Here is a 16,164-nt window from a genome sequence, read left to right on the forward strand (position 1 = left end):
GCCTTTTGATTGACCATTAAGCGCTCACCCTAACCCTACCATAACCATTACCTACTCGCTCAACCATATCCTATGAGGAAAGTTAAATGGGCTGTCCAGACACTCTCACTGACCAGGGACACCACAATTACTTACCACCCCAACCACATTTTGTTCATCTTGGATCTCTCCCCCTCCCTCGCTCCCCCCCCAGGTTCCCAGACTGTGACGAAGCCTACCCCCGTGCTGTGGACCTGCAGACCAGCGTGGACCCCACAGACATCTCTCCCATGTCCATCCAGAGGGACTATGGCTTCTGGTGCCCCCGCGAGCTCAAGATGGAGCCTGACCTGGGCTACTCGTTCCTGGGCACGCGCGACTGCTCGGCCCCTTGCCCCAACATGTACTTCCAGCGCCCGGAGCTCACCTTCGCCCGCTACTTCATCGGCGTGGTGTCTATCGTGTGTCTCTCGGCAACGCTCTTCACCTTCCTCACGTTCCTCATCGACGTCACGAGGTTCCGCTACCCCGAGCGGCCAATCATCTTCTACGCCGTCTGCTACATGATGGTGTCACTGGTCTTCTTTCTGGGCTTCCTATTGGAGGACAGGGTGGCGTGCAATGCGGCGAACCCCGCCCAGTACCGGGCGGCCACCGTCACGCAGGGCTCACACAACAAGGTAGGTGACCCATCCATCTGCTTAGTGATTGATTAATTAATACATTATTTTCTCTGATGTTCATGGCTACTACTGTACATCAAAAAAGGCAAATTATTTTCCCGGTGCACATGTAAAACATTCTTCAGTCTTCTCTAAGCCCTGTTCTCGTCTCCCTTTCCCTCTCTCTTCTCTTTCTCCTCTTTTCTTTTTTCTCCTCTTCCCCACCACTCTTTTCCCTCTTCTCTTCTCCCCATCTCCTCTCTCTTCTCCGCTCACCTCTTTCTCTCTCTCTCTCTCTCCAGGTGTGCTCTCTTTTCTTTATGGTGCTGTATTTCTTCACCATGGCTGGCAGTGTGTGGTGGGTCATCCTCACCATCACCTGGTTCCTGGCGGCCGTTCCCAAATGGGGCAGCGAGGCCATCGAGAAGAAGGCCCTGCTCTTCCACACCTGCGCTTGGGGCCTGCCCGGCTGCCTCACCGTGGCCCTGCTGGCCCTCAACAAGATTGAGGGCGACGGTGTGAGTGGGGTGTGCTTCGTAGGCCTCTACGACGTCACGGCGCTGCGCTGGTTCCTGCTAGCACCGCTCTGCCTCAACGTGGCGGTGAGCGTTCATTCTATTAATATTTATTCAACTAGCTCCGTAACTGACTAAACAAAGGATAAATAAATGCAATGTGAATAACTGAAGATGGCCCCTTCAACCAATAAGCCATGCTCTAATCTAAACTAGTCCCTGTCTATCTGCCTCTAGGTGGGTGTATCTCTGTTACTGGTGGGCATCGTGGCGCTGAACCGTGTGCGTATGGAGATCCCTCTGGAGAAGGAGAACCAGGACAAGCTGGTGAAGTTTATGATCCGTATTGGGGTTTTCTCTGTGCTCTACCTGGTACCTCTGCTCACGGTGATATCCTGCTACCTGTATGAACACAGCAACAGGGCTGTCTGGGAGACCACCTGGGTCCAGGAGCGCTGCAGAGACTACCACATACCCTGTCCCTACCAGGTAGCTGTGTGTGTGTGCCCGTACTCACTCTCGCTCTCTCTCTCTGGCTCTCTTCCCCCTCTCTGGCTCTCTTCCCCCCCTAGTTTACAGCTCCTATTACCAGTTCCTCTCTGCTTCCCGAGTTCTGTAACGCACACACACTAACTTTACTCTGCCTAACCCAACTTCACAGTATAAAGTTTCCTCCTCTGACTCCCAACCACTCTGTGCTTCCTCTTAATTAGTAAGTACTTGCAGTTAGGATGACCACATGTCCCAAATTGTGTGGGACAGTCACACATTTTGTCCCTTTTGTCCCGCGTCCTGCAACCAAACAATCATTTTATCAACAAATTAAAACACCAGTAATTTAGGGAAAAAAATCTTTGTGCCGTATTTCAGACTTCACATTCACTAGCTAGGTTTCCATCCAATTGGCGACAGATTTTCATGAGAATATTCTACAATCCACCAAACTGACTTGTTACAGATAAAAATCAGTGCATGATGTCGTAGTACACACAATGTACTTTTTCGCTTAAGTTTTCATGTACCGAATAAAAATCAACATTATCTTTCCATCGCATTTTTAACACTACCGACAGTTTTGTCACGAAAACCTTTGCGTTAAATAGCAAACGTGCTTACTCTTGGCACGTGCGCTCTAGCCAACAGCTCTCCGATAGTGCAGTTAAACTAGTCTATATGAGATCATTATGGATAAGGGTGAGAATATTTGTATTTGTCAAACGGCAGTCTAGCATCGATCATCATGTCACCAGAAGTTCATCCTAAAGTTCATCCTGTGAAGTTCATCCTAAATTATTTCATCTGTAGCCTAGTAAGTCGTAGTGGGAGGACCACACACCATCTCATCGCTTGACTTTATTTACTTCGATATGATGGTTATTATATCGATATTTGCGCATAAAGTTGCTTCCACTGCCATTTCTCGCATAATGAATTTCTCAGACATAAAAACATCCCACCATGTCGAACGAACACGTCTGCCAGCGTTTATAAAATTGTACCGAAACTTCCTGATTCCATCACACCTGTTGTGATTTATTTTTATTTATACGGTGTGACTTTATTCGCAGAAAAACTGTGAATGACAACGTGGTTACTGATGAGAATTGCGATTCCAACCGGTCTATTCTACATTGCCCTCATCACAAGATCAAAAGGATGTGGGACTGGTGATCATAAACACTTCTCCAATCGTTGATGAGCTCTTATATTTTGCACAGCGCAAGATGAGACGTAGGCCAATCACATTTGTTAAATCCTTTCGGGCTAAATTCCAGCTAAACTTGAAAAGGACAGTCAACTACTTACAAAAAGCGTGCTTCTAACAAAGAGATACAAAAGTAAGTAAATAGCCGTATTAGACTGAAAGGCTCTCCATGCTCATTTGTAACATTTTCTACTACTTCACTCAATCCCGTTTTAAGTCTCCCTTACTAACTGTTTTACATTCCCTGAGACCAACCAGAAATGTTTCCTTGGCCAAATATTCCCAGATTTTCATAAAACAGCCGCACATTTTGTGCAAGGTAAAAGTGTAGGCTAGGTGCGCTTCAATTAGCTCGCTTGGTGCTTGCTTTTTGTTTGTGTGTGGGGGGTGCTGCCAATTGTTTTTATTGATGTAGGCTACACTGTCCCGCAAAATCATTCCATTGTCCCGTATTTTGGTGTTTTAAATGTGGTCACCCTATCTGCAGGTTGTTGAGAGTGAGCTGGGGGAAGGGAAAGAGGAATGATTGCTTCCTTCTTTCTCTCTCTGAGGGCTTGTTCAGTCACGCTTAGCTGGCCGTTTTGTGCGGTGCCTCTGTAATGGTTGTGGGAAGAGAGGGGGGAGGATAGGGTTGTTTTATGTCATCGGGCACTAAATGAATAACAGAATGTAACACTTGTGCTCACTCACACTGTCTCTATTGGACACACACTGACTGCACACAGATTACCAGTTGGTGAAAGCCTTTCATCTTCCCGGCTGATATCGGTTGAAAGTGGATGTGTATCTGCCTCTGCAATAGAGAGGTTACGTTATTAATAAAGTTGTGAAGAATGGACATCACAGCTGCAATAGTACTAATAATACTGTTTGTCTATCTCTTTGTCTCTGTCTGTTTCTGTCTCACTCTCAATTCAATTTCAAATGCTTTATTGGCATGACGTAACAATGTGCGTATTGCCAAGGCATACATACTGCCAGGAAAATAGTCAGGAAAAGCTTATCTTTGTCGCTTTCTTTATTTTTATTTAAACGTCACTATATATATATATTATATATATATATATAGTGACGTTGAATTGATTGATGTGTGAGCTCTACTCGAGAGTGAAAGCGCTGGGGTGTGTGTGGTTATATAGGGTACGAGCAGGTGCTTAGGTTTGTCTGCTGTATGAGGGTGTGTGTATGGCCTCCCCATGCAGTGACCCCCTCTGTATTTCATAGTCGCTCTGGAATTCCAATTTTGCTCCATGTCACCTGATCGCGCCCAAGGAGGTGTGTGTGTGTGTGTGTGGCGCATTTTGATCAGTGATGCTATTTATCGCCACGAGGGAGTTTCATTACATTACAACGGAACGATTTGATTTGTGTAATGTTGGCTAGCTAGCTACATAGTTGTCTTCGTATCAAGGATAAAGGTGTAGGTGTAGCTTTGAGAAACTAACTTTGAGAAATTAACAAGGTTAGCTAGCCAGCTGTATTCGTTCGTTCGCGCCGTTTTCCAAACGGCGTCAACACCACAGCCACTGCTAGCTAGCCAACTTTACCAACTAGCAGTACTGTAGAAACTAAATACATTACAACGGAACGATTTGATTAGTGTAATGTTAGCTAGCTACATAGTTGTCTATGTATCAAAGATAAAAGATAAAGGTGAACGCAGCCACTGCTAGCTAGCCAACTCTACCAGCTAGCAGTACTGTATAATTTTTTGTCAATAAGATTTTTGCAACGTAAGCTTAGCTTTCTGAACTTTCGAGTTGTGTAGCTAGCAGGACTGACTTTGTGTTAGCTAGCCAACGTTTAATTACTTCTGCGTTATGAAAGGAACTAGACACGGACACGAATGATCCATTGGTAGTTTGTTGTAACCAAGTATTGGTGCTAACCGTGTGTTATTGGATGCTAGCATGCTAGTTAGCTACGGCGTCATAGGACACGTTGCACTGGGTGGGTTTCACGGAAGAATACTGTACCAAGTTATCTAGCTGAATAAACTAAGTTTGAGCCTATTCCTGGAAACATTGAACCACTGTAGTTTACATCAATTGTAACTTCTAAAGTGGAAGTTGGAAAAGTTATATTTGAGTGTTTCAGTGAATGGTTAGTGAGGGAGGCCCTGCTCTCTCGCTTTCCCAGTTTAGTTAATTTTCATTCCAATCACCTTTGCATTAGCGTAGCCTCTCCTGTATCCTGTCAACTATGTGTCTGTCTATCCCTGTTCTCTTCTCTACACAGGCCACACAAACGCTTCACACCGCATGGCCGCTGCCACTCTAACCTGGTGGTCCCAGCGCACACGACCCACGTGGAATTCCAGGTCTCCGGCAGCCTCTGGAACTGCCGGTCTGCGGCCAACAAGGCAGAGTTCATCTCAGCCTATGCTACCCTCCAGTCCCTCGACTTCTTGGCGCTGATGGAAACATGGATTACCACAGAAAACACTGCTACTCCTACTGCTCTCTCCTCGTCTGACCACGTGTTCTCGCATATCCCGAGAGCATCTGGTCAGCGGGGTGGTGGCACTGGAATCCTCATCTCTCTCAAGTGGACATTCTCTCTTTCTCCCCTGACCCATCTGTCTATCTCCTCCTTTGAATTCCATGCTGTCACAGTCACTAGCCCATTCAAGCTTAACATCCTTATCATTTATCGCCCTCCAGGTTCCCTTGGAGAGTTCATCAATGAGCTTGACGCCTTGATAAGTTCCTTTCCTGAGTATGGCTCACCCCTCACAATTCTGGGTGACTTTAACCTCCCTACGTCTACCTTTACTCATTTCTCTCTGCCTCCTTCTTTCCACTCCTCTCCTCTTTTGACCTCACCCTCTCACTGTCCCCCCCTACTCCCAAGGCAGGCAATACGCTTGACCTCATCTTTACTAGATGCTGTTCTTCTACTAATCTCACTGCAACTCCCCTCCAAGTCTCCGACCACTACCTTGTATCCTTTTCCCTCTCGCTCTCCTCCAACACTACTCACTCTGCCCCTACTCAGATGGTATTGCGCCGTCGCAACCTTCGCTCTCTCTCTCCTGCTACTCTCTCCTCTTCCATCCTATCATCTCTTCCCTCTGCTCAATCCTTCTCCAACCAATCTCCTGATTCTGCCTCCTCAACCCTCTCCTCCCTTTCTGCATCCTTTGACTCTCTATGTCCCCTATCCTCTCGGCCGGCTCGGTCCTCCCCTCCTGCTCCGTGGCTTGACGACTCATTGCGAGCTCACAGAACAGGGCTCCGGGCAGCCAAGCGGAAATGGAGGAAAACTAGCCTCCCTGCGGACCTGGCATCTTTTCACTCCCTCCTCTCCGCATTTTCTTCCTCTGTTTCTGCTGCTAAAGCCACTTTCTACCACTCTAAATTCCAAGCATCTGCCTCTAACCCTAGGAAGATCTTTGCCACCTTCTCCTCCCTCCTGAATCCTCCTCCCCCTCCTCCCTCTCTGCGGATGACTTTGTCAACCATTTTGAAAAGAACGTTGACGACATCCGATCCTCGTTTGTTAAGTCAAACGACACCGCTGGTCCTGCTCACATTGCCCTACCCTATGCTTTGACCTCTTTCTCCCCTCTCTCCAGATGAAATCTTGTGACGGCCGGCCGCCCAACAACCTGCCCGCTTGACCCTATCCCCTCCTCTCTTCTCCAGACCATTTCCTGAGACCTTCTCCCTTACCTCACCTCGCTCATCAACTCATCCTTGACCGCTGGCTACGTCCCTTCCGTCTTCAAGAGAGTGAGAGTTGCACCCCTTCTCAAAAAACCTACACTCGATCCCTCCGATGTCAACAACTACAGACCAGTATCCCTTATTTCTTTTCTCTCAAACTCTTGAGCGTGCCGTCCTTGGCCAGCTCTCTTGCTATCTCTCTCAGAATGACCTTCTTGATCCAAATCAGTCACGTTTCAAGACTGGTCATTCAACTGAGACTGCTCTTCTCTGTGTCCCGGAGGCTCTCCGCACTGCTAAAGCTAACTCTCTCTTCTCTGCTCTCATCCTTCTAGACCTATCTGCTGCCTTTGATACTGTGAACCATCAGATCCTCCTCTCCGAGATGGGCATCTCCGGCGCGGCTCACTCTTGGATTGCGTCCTACCTGACAGGTCGCTCCTACCAGGTGGCGTGGCGAGAATCCGTCTCCACACCACGTGCTCTCACCACTGGTGTCCCCCAGGGCTCAGTTCTAGGCCCTCTCCTATTCTCGCTATACACCAAGTCACTTGGCTCTGTCATATCCTCACATGGTCTCTCCTATCATTGCTACGCAGACGACACACAATTCATCTTCTCCTTTCCCCCTTCTGATAACCAGGTGGCGAATCGCATCTCTGCATGTCTGGCAGACATCAGTGTGGATGACGGATCACCACCTCAAGCTGAACCTCGGCAAGACGGAGCTGCTCTTCCTCCCGGGGAAGGACTGCTCGTTCCATGATCTCGCCATCACGGTTGACAACTCCATTGTGTCCTCCTCCCAGAGTGCTAAGAGCCTTGGTGTGACCCTGGACAACACCCTGTCGTTCTCCGCTAACATCAAGGCGGTGACCCGATCCTGTAGGTTCATGCTCTACAACATTCGCAGAGTACGACCCTGCCTCACACAGGAAGCGGCGCAGGTCCTAATCCAGGCACCTGTTATCTCACGTCTGGATTACTGCAACTCGCTGTTGGCGGGGCTCCCTGCCTGTGCCATTAAACCCCTACAACTCATTCAGAACGCCGCAGTCTCTGGTGTTCAACCTTCCCAAGTTCTCTCACGTCACCCCGCTCCTCCGCACACTCCACTGGCTTCCAGTTGAAGCTCGCATCTGCTACAAGACCATGGTGCTTGCCTACGGAGCTGTGAGGGGAACGTCACCTCCGTACCTTCAGGCTCTGATCAGTCTCTACACCCAAAGAAGGCACTGCGTTCGTCCACCTCTGGCCTGCTCGCCTCCCTACCTCTGCGGAAGCACAGTTTCCGCTCAGCCCAGTCAAAACTGTTCGCTGCTCTGGCACCCCAATGGTGGAACAAGCTCCCTCACGACGCCAGGACAGCGGAGTCAATCACCACCTTCCGGAGACACCTGAAACCCCACCTCTTTAAGGAATACCTAGGATAGGATAAAGTAATCCTTCTAACCCTTCCCCCCCCCAAAAAAAAAATATATAGATGTACTATTGTAAAGTGGTTGTTCCACTGGATATCATAAGGTGAATGCACCAATTTGTAAGTCGCTCTGGATAAGAGCGTCTGCTAAATGACGTAAATGTGTTTTTAGACGACAGGTAGCAACCCCGTCTCTCTCGCTCTCTCGCCCTCTCGCTCTCACACTCACTCACTAACACTGGGTTGGGATGTGCAGAAGGGATGATTGTCTTTGAGCAGTGTGCTGTGCATTCGCTCTCTTAAGTTGAGTAGTTGTTTTGATCTGCCAGTGTTTCTGATCGAACAGACACACACACACACAGGCCGTGTCCGAATACCCGTACTTGCGTTCTAAATAGTAGGCATTTTGGGTATGCGAAAAAAGTATGTTTTATAGTATGTGCAATATTGAAAATGTAGTATGCTTTAAATGCCAGGATGTCAAACTCATGTTGGCATTCTATCCAGTAGAACTATTAAGGATGAGAATCAGACGAGGGGATGCGCTGTACCAAAATGAACCGATGGCGGGAATCAACGCAATTGTGTTTTAGATGAGGCAATCTCAGTAGGATGACCATAACATGTTGTTTTAAAAAAAAAAACAGTATGTTTAAAAGGTATGTAGTATGATTAGTACAAGCTATGCAGTTTTTGTCCATTTTGGACAAGTCACCCACTCACCCCCCCCCCCACACTCTCTGTCTAGGTTGAGCAGACCAGTCACCCAGATCTGACCCTGTTCCTCATTAAGTACATGATGATGCTGGTGGTGGGGATTCCCTCGGTCTTCTGGGTGGGCAGCAAGAAGACCTGCTTCGAATGGGCCAGCTTCCTACAAGGACGCAGACGCAAAGAGTAAGCAGAGAGAGTGTTGTGTGTGTGTGTGTGTGTGTGTGTGTGTGTGTCTGAAATGACGATGCCACGAGCAGCACCTCCGATATTGCGATGAGAGAACTTTAGCCTCTCGCGACAACGCTCTTAGTTGTTGCAGAAATTGACCCACTATGCTGTTTACTTTGTGCACCTACGTCATATCGCTGGTCCTACCTTAAATGTGCGTATTTCTAATTTCAAACCGGTAAGTTGGCTACTTAGTAGTGTAGAATCACTCGCTAGAAAATATAAAAATGAACATTTTGAGCAACGTGGATGTGAAAATGTAATTTGGTATAAATTGCATAGGCTTAAAAGCCTTATCATTCCATCCTTGCACAAACACACTTCCCATAACCCGGTCTCCATGGTGATTAGGTTATTTTCTGCACCTGTTCTCCCACCCTCAATTACAGAACATTAACCCCTTCCTCCTCCGCTCGCCCCATCCCTCTCTCCTTCCTTCATCTCTCCGTCTCTTCTCTGCGTCTCTCCCACCCCTCTGCCTTCCCTCTTTCCCTGCCGTCCTCTTTGTGTCACTCACTTTCTCTCCCCACTCTCTACCATCCCTCCTCTGCCTTGCCCCTCTCCCTCCCCCTCCACTCACTCCATGCCTCACCCCTCTCACCCACCAACTCCTCTCTCCCTGCACTCCTCCCTCTCCCCTCCCTTCTGCAGTAGTGGGGTGAATGAGAGCAGACAGGTGCTCCAGGAGCCAGACTTTGCCCAATCTCTACTGAGAGACCCCCACACCCCCATCATCAGGAAATCACGGGGAACCTCCACCCAGGTAAGACTGGCACCATGACCTTGTCACCTCACATGTTCCTAGTAATAATAATGTTATGTAATATAATATCACCCTAACTAATACCTGTTTTTAATTCCTAATCCCCACCTCCCTCCAGGGCACCTCCACCCATGCCTCTTCCACTCACCTGGCCATCCTGGAAGAGCCTGATGACCCTAGACACGCCCCCGACGACCGTGGACCAATCCACTCTCTGGGCCATGCCTCCTCCACCCGCAGCAAGGCTGGCAGTGTGCACAGCAAGACCAGTTACCATGGCAGCCTGCATCGCTCCCGAGACGGACGGTAGGAGAGGGAGAAAAGGAGGGAGGGTTGGCTACAGATGCCACCGTATATATGAACAGTTTTTACAGTCAAAAATGATTACGTGATAACTGGAATCCGGCTTCCCTGTTTTAGGTATGGCACCTCAAGAGATCCTCGTCTGTAGACAGCTTCTTATCCATCTGTTATATAACTGAGATAAAAGTTCCTGGTGTAAGACTTCATCAGTTTAGAGAGCACAGCTGACATACCTGCTGGTGTGGGTGCGGTACATAAAGTGCTGAGCTACTGAACTAACCTTTCCTTCCCCCCCTCTTTCCCCGACCCCCAGCTACACACCCTGTAGTTACAGAGGCGGCGAGGAGCAAACGATACCCCCCCACAGCAGCATGCCTCACCTCGACCATCCGCTGTCCACTCACAGCAGCCTCCACCGACTGGAATCCCAATCACGGCACAGCAGCCAGCGTGATCTCTCCGTTGCCTCACCCACCCTTATCACCCACGGGACGAACGGTGGCCGCGTCGCTAATGATGACGATGGAGCCAGCGCCTGACCGGAATCAGGAAATGTCATCACCGCGGAACAGGAAGTTGTGAGTTGTTGACCCGCTCCCCACCTTTGACAGACACATAGGTTCCTCCCATTCAGGAGGAGGTGGTGTGGCCTTCAGTTTGACTGACCGATGGATCACTCCTGGACAGCCTTTCACTGAGGTTGCTAACTAGCGAGATGATAATTGCTAACCCTCAGTCAAGCAGTGGGCATTGGACTGGGCTCCCTACGGAGAGACTGGTTAGAGACCGAGAGCCAGCCCACTATGGATGACGTGGGTTGTGTGCAGGGGTTGCAACAAATTATTTTCATTCCATTTAACTGTTCCAACCAGCAAAATAAAGTTATGAACCGGTTCGAATCCCCAAAAAATATGTTTTATATTGGTCCTTTCTGTTCCTTTTTAAACCTCAGAAATATATATATTTTTTACATTTAGCTCAACATTAAATGACTTCACCAATGGATGGAGCAGCTTGCTATGGCGTGGGCATGCTATGTACATGCATTGGACAGACAAGTGTTGCGTAGTGTATGAGATGCGACTGAAATTTTGCAGGTGAGAAGAGTGCTGGGCATGAAGAGCTGGGCATCTTGTTGTTATGACATGCATTATCTGAATTAGGCCCACAGAATTATACCTACGGAGGAGCGGCTTCTATGGAGTAACTTTGAATGTCTTTGAACTTCAGAGTTGGCTTGACTAACGTTGAACCAGAGCTAGCCCTTGATCATGACTCATTTCCATTACATTACACATAATATCGCCTAGACCAGAGCTAGCTAGCGAACAAGCTTGTGTGTGTGCAAAGCGCCACCAGACATAAAATGTAAACTGCTTTTTGTAGTTAATAAATCCAATGTAAAACCTGATGACTATAGTATCCTTAACTACCATTGAACAAGTTAGTCCATTGTCCTCTAATAAAAATGTCTGAATCATTTTCAGCTGGCAGGCAGACACTGGAATACGTTTCTGAGTGACAAAGCGAGGGCTTTGCATAGGTGCTTTGGTGCATTTTTTTGTGGGACTGGAAGAGGAAAAAAAAGCCCTGTAAGGCTGGGGGTAGAAAGTAAAAGAACATTATTAACCGCTTCCCATGCTTTTAAAATAACGGTTCTGATCCGGAACAGTATAGATCACTTTCGTTCTCGGTTCTGTCCCTCGAAATGTTTCGTTCTTTTACGGTTTTCGGTTCTGTTCCCTGAACCGGTTCCAACCCCTGGTGTGTGTGTGTGTGTGTGTGTGTGTGTACTCTGATACACAAAGCGATTAGGAGATGAGCTGTCATTGTCTGTTACGGTGCTCTTGTGCTGTGGAACTACTATTATTATTTTATACTGTGAAGATTGGCTGTGAATACTGCTGAAAAGATGAGCTACTAGTATTTGTGTGCTTGCGTGTGTACATGCAGTGCGGTACATTAAACCGCGCTATACTCCCACCAGGTGGAGAAAAAGTAGGGAAGTGTATAAGAGAGAAAGGAAAGGAAGCTAGGGGAGAAAGTGTGGCTTTGAAACAACCCTTAGGCATTCCTGTTGATTTTAATATGGTCGTTCTGTCACCTTGCCTTCCGATGGGCTTGGTGGAATTCATACCATATTGCTGCTGGAGTTCTTTGGGAATAGTTTCAATTTGGCATTCAGAAAGCTACGGAAGAATGATCGGAAGGGAAGGGGAGGGAGGGCGCTCATTTTGCTGCTGCTCCAGAGCTTAGCAGAGGAATGTGGGGGGGACTTAAGGGGAGTGGGATTTGGGGGGGGGGGTGTACATAAAGTCTTTACTACTGACAGGAGGGCTCTGTGTGAAACGACAGAGGGCCTGTTCCCCCAACACTAGAATAAAGGACTACTAGAAGAATACACCGGAGAGGGGGAAGAAAAAATGTATTATAAGGGAAAGATGGAGCGTTGATCCTGTTTCTCTTTCTTGCGTTCTCTCTTATTTTTCATATCGGTCTCTCACTAATGCACATACAACTGCAGTAGTGCTCCCCATCATGGCCTTAGCGTTCTCATCACCACGAGGGACTTTTCTCACAACCCCTTAATCTCTCAGCCTACCTCACCTCTATCCCCAGCCTTACCTGTGAACATCACACACACACCACAATGGACAATAAACCCACCCTTGCCTCTAACCCAGCCTACCTCATCAGTCCAGAGGTACCTTCAACCATGCCTGCCTCTCCCCAGTCACCTGATTGCTGCTTCTGCTATTGTGTCTTAATATTTCACTGCTGCTCGTGTGCGTGTGTGCGCCTATGTGCGTGTGTGCGCACCTATGTGCGTGTGTCCGGAAACTGTCTCCTGACTTCTACTTTGGTGTTTTTCCACCTGATGCCTAATACTTTACCCATGGTGCTTCACCACACCAAATTGCTCGTCAAGGACGTGTCCACTGGGCGCCTCAAGATACATGTGCTTCTGCCTGTCTGTCTTTCTGTAGTGTGTTGTTGAGCAAAGTAACATATTTCGGCATGTCTATCAGGGATTGGTTTTGTCAATTGCATTGTAACCAATTACATTATGCAGTTCCCATGTTTCCAGTACCATGTAAAAATGTTGGCTTACAGTAAAAAAAATGTACGGTGCTTATGTGTGTAAAGGTGGACTGAAATACTCTGCGTGTGGATTCAGACACTCAAATTCCCTTCTGTGCCTGCTTGTTTGACTGACTGTGTTTCAGTTGCCTCCTCATTCTCACTCACCTTCAGTCACCTAAGCTCTTGGCCTTAACCCTGGTCCTGGAGTGACCAGGTGTTGCAGGGTTTAGTTCCAACCAGGCACCATATCTCTTATCACCTCTCCAATTGAGTTAATTGATCAATATCTGATTGGCTATATTTCACCTTCATGTCTCCTAGGTGTGAAGCAAAAAAAATGTCAACTCAAAAACCTGCAGCATTCCAAGACCTGGGTTTTCTACCCCCACACTAGGGAATTGGAACAATAGCTTACTCTGTATTCGGGATGAGGGACATGTTGTACCTAGTTCCGCTTGCTCTCTCTCTGTACATATCACAGCTTTCCTATAGGAGAAGAAAATAAAAGATGGAGCACTTTAACTGTGGTTAGCTCTGTCTGAATGTGTATAGATGTCAAGTACAGTTGTAGAGTTATGCAAGAATTGAAATAAAGCTTTTTGTATGAAATGTGTTTGGGATCATTGGTTGGGGTGTGTCTGGGTAGAGATACTGTGGATATAATGATGAGATGCTTGTGTCTCTGCTCTAACAATGGGATATTTCGTGGTCCACAGAGCGGAACAGGGGTCTGTCAAGCTCCCGCCTATTCATCTCTTTGGATTTGGTGAATACATCTTGTAATTTTGAGGGGTGTTTGCTGTTGATTCAACCGCCTGTATTCAATGGGGAGTGATGAAATTCAAGACGGTCTTTGCATATTCGTGAAGCTAGCATAGCAACTCCGACTATGTTTCAGTTTTTTTTCTCAAAGTTACCAGGATGTCACGTGCATCACGCATATCAGTACACTGTGTGCCGCTCACTGCACGATCAGCTCAAACATAAATATCACTGTCATGTCTACCTCTGTTTTTATTGTTTTATTTGGGATGCTTATCAATCAATAATCCTATAAAAGTGGGGGGGGGAAAGCCACATTAACATATGCAGCCTAAGAAACAAGGTTCATGAAATCGATAACTTGCTAGTAACAGATAACATTCATAGACTATTTCTGAAACTCACTTAGATAATACCTTTGACAATACAGCGGTATCAATACATGGTTTCAACATCTTCAGAAGAGACAGGAATGCCAATGGTGAGAGGTGTTGCCGTGTATGTGCAGTCATATTTCTGTAAAGATTAGAGAGGATCTCGTGTCAAATGCTGTTGAAGTAATATGGCTACAGGTTCACCTGCCTCACCTAAAGCCTGTTCTTGTGGGAAGCTGCTATAGACCAAGTGCTAACAGTCAGTATCTGTATATTTTCTTGGTAACCTAAATATATACAGGCTTTCATCAAGCTGCCCACTCAAGAAAAAGCTTCAAACTGTAACCAATGCCTGCAACCTGGTTCAGGTTATCAGTCAACCTACCAGGGTATTTACAAACAGCACAGGAATGAAATCATCCACATGTATTAATCACATCTTTACTAATGCTGCAGAAATCTGCTCTAAAGCAGTATCCACATCCATCGGATGTAGTGATCACAATATAGTAACCATATCTAGGAAAACCAATGTTCCAAAGGCTGGGTCTAATATAGTCTATAAGAGGTTATAAAATACGTTTTGTAGTGATTCCAATGTTGAAGATGTAAAGAATATTTTCTGGTCTGGGGTGTATAATGAGGAGCAACCAGACGCTGCACTTGACACATTTATGAATTTGCTTATTCAGGTTACTAATAATCATGCACCCATTAAGAAAATTAATGTAAAAACTGTTCAATCCCTGTGGATTGAGGAATTGAAAAATTGTAAGGTTGAGAGGCAAAAGGAATGTTAAGTCTGGCTGCACAGCTAATGAAACCAAGATGAATGATAAAGAATGCTAGTATAAAGCGTTGGAGCATTTTAAATGAAAGTTTTGGGAAAAAATATGTTTGACCAGATACAATGCTATTTCACAGTAAACAAATTAAAAACAGATTTTCAGCACGATTATAGGGAAGGGCATTCAACATGTACGGCACTTACACAAATGTCTGATTTGGCTTCGAGAAATTGATAAGATTGTGGGAGCTGTTTTGTTAGATTTCAGTGCACCTTTTGACAATGTCGATCATAATCTGCTGCTGGAAAAACACGTTATGTCTTTATGCCCTGCTATATTGTGGATTGAAAGTTACCCATCTAACAGAACACAGAGGGTGTTCTTTTAATGGAAGCCTCTCAACATAATCCAGGTAGAGTCAAGTATTCCCCAGGGCAGCTGCCCCTTATTTTTTCATTATTTACTAATGACATGCCACTGGCTCGGAGTAAAGCCTGTGTGTCTATGTATGATGATGACTCAACACTGTACACTCCAGCTACCACAGCAAGTGAAATCACTGATACACTTAACAAAGAGCTGCAGTCAGTTTCAGAATGGGTGGCAAGATATGTTAGTCCTAAATAAAAGCATTGTATTTGGAACAAATCATTCACTAAACCATAAACCTCAAGTAAATATTGTAATGAATAATGTGGAGATTGAGCAAGTTGAGGAGACCACTTGCTTGGAGTAAACCCTGGATTGTAAACTGTCATGGACAAAACACAATGATGCAACGGTAGTTAAGATGGGTAGAGGTCTGTCCATGATAAAGCGCTGCTCTGCCTTAACAACACTATCAACTAGGCAGGTGCTACAGGCCCTAGTTTTGTCACACCTGTACTATTGTCCAGTTGTAGGTCAGGTGCCACAAAGAGGGACTTAGGCAAATTACAATTGGCCCAGAACAGGGCAGCACTGCTGGCCCTTAAATGTACACGGAGAGCTAACAATAATATGCATGTCAGTCTCTCCTGGCTCAAAGTAGAGGTGAGATTGACTTGTAAATACTACTTGTATTTGTAATAGGTATTGACATGTTGAATGCACCGAGCTGTCTGTATTTATAAGGATCTGCCCCTTTTTTTCAATTTTAACCTAAAATGGTATACTGTCATGGCTCCTCTGCAGTGCAGGGGCGGTTTCCCCTGCAGGCA

The 16,164-nt window shown here is 46.5% G+C and overlaps 1 protein-coding gene across 4 annotated transcripts in view; it reads left to right on the forward strand.

The window, feature by feature from the left end:
* The window catches only part of LOC106610748 (frizzled-3), a 39,402-nt gene extending 25,752 nt beyond the window's left edge, over positions 1-13,650 (forward strand). For all 4 annotated transcript variants that reach the window (XM_082955633.1, XM_014210277.3, XM_014210279.3 and 1 more), the window contains 7 exons: positions 194-659; positions 944-1,243; positions 1,394-1,645; positions 8,698-8,846; positions 9,543-9,654; positions 9,773-9,960; positions 10,271-13,650. In XM_082955633.1, coding sequence (XP_082811759.1) covers positions 194-659; positions 944-1,243; positions 1,394-1,645; positions 8,698-8,846; positions 9,543-9,654; positions 9,773-9,960; positions 10,271-10,496 — 1,693 coding nt within the window. In that variant the 3' untranslated portion in view covers positions 10,497-13,650. The remainder of the gene's footprint in view (positions 1-193; positions 660-943; positions 1,244-1,393; positions 1,646-8,697; positions 8,847-9,542; positions 9,655-9,772; positions 9,961-10,270) is intronic.
* The last annotated feature ends 2,514 nt before the right edge of the window (positions 13,651-16,164 follow it).

This window comes from Salmo salar, chromosome 09 (assembly GCF_965601325.2).
Source record: "Salmo salar chromosome 09, fSalSal1, whole genome shotgun sequence".
Classification (NCBI taxonomy): domain Eukaryota; kingdom Metazoa; phylum Chordata; class Actinopteri; order Salmoniformes; family Salmonidae; genus Salmo; species Salmo salar.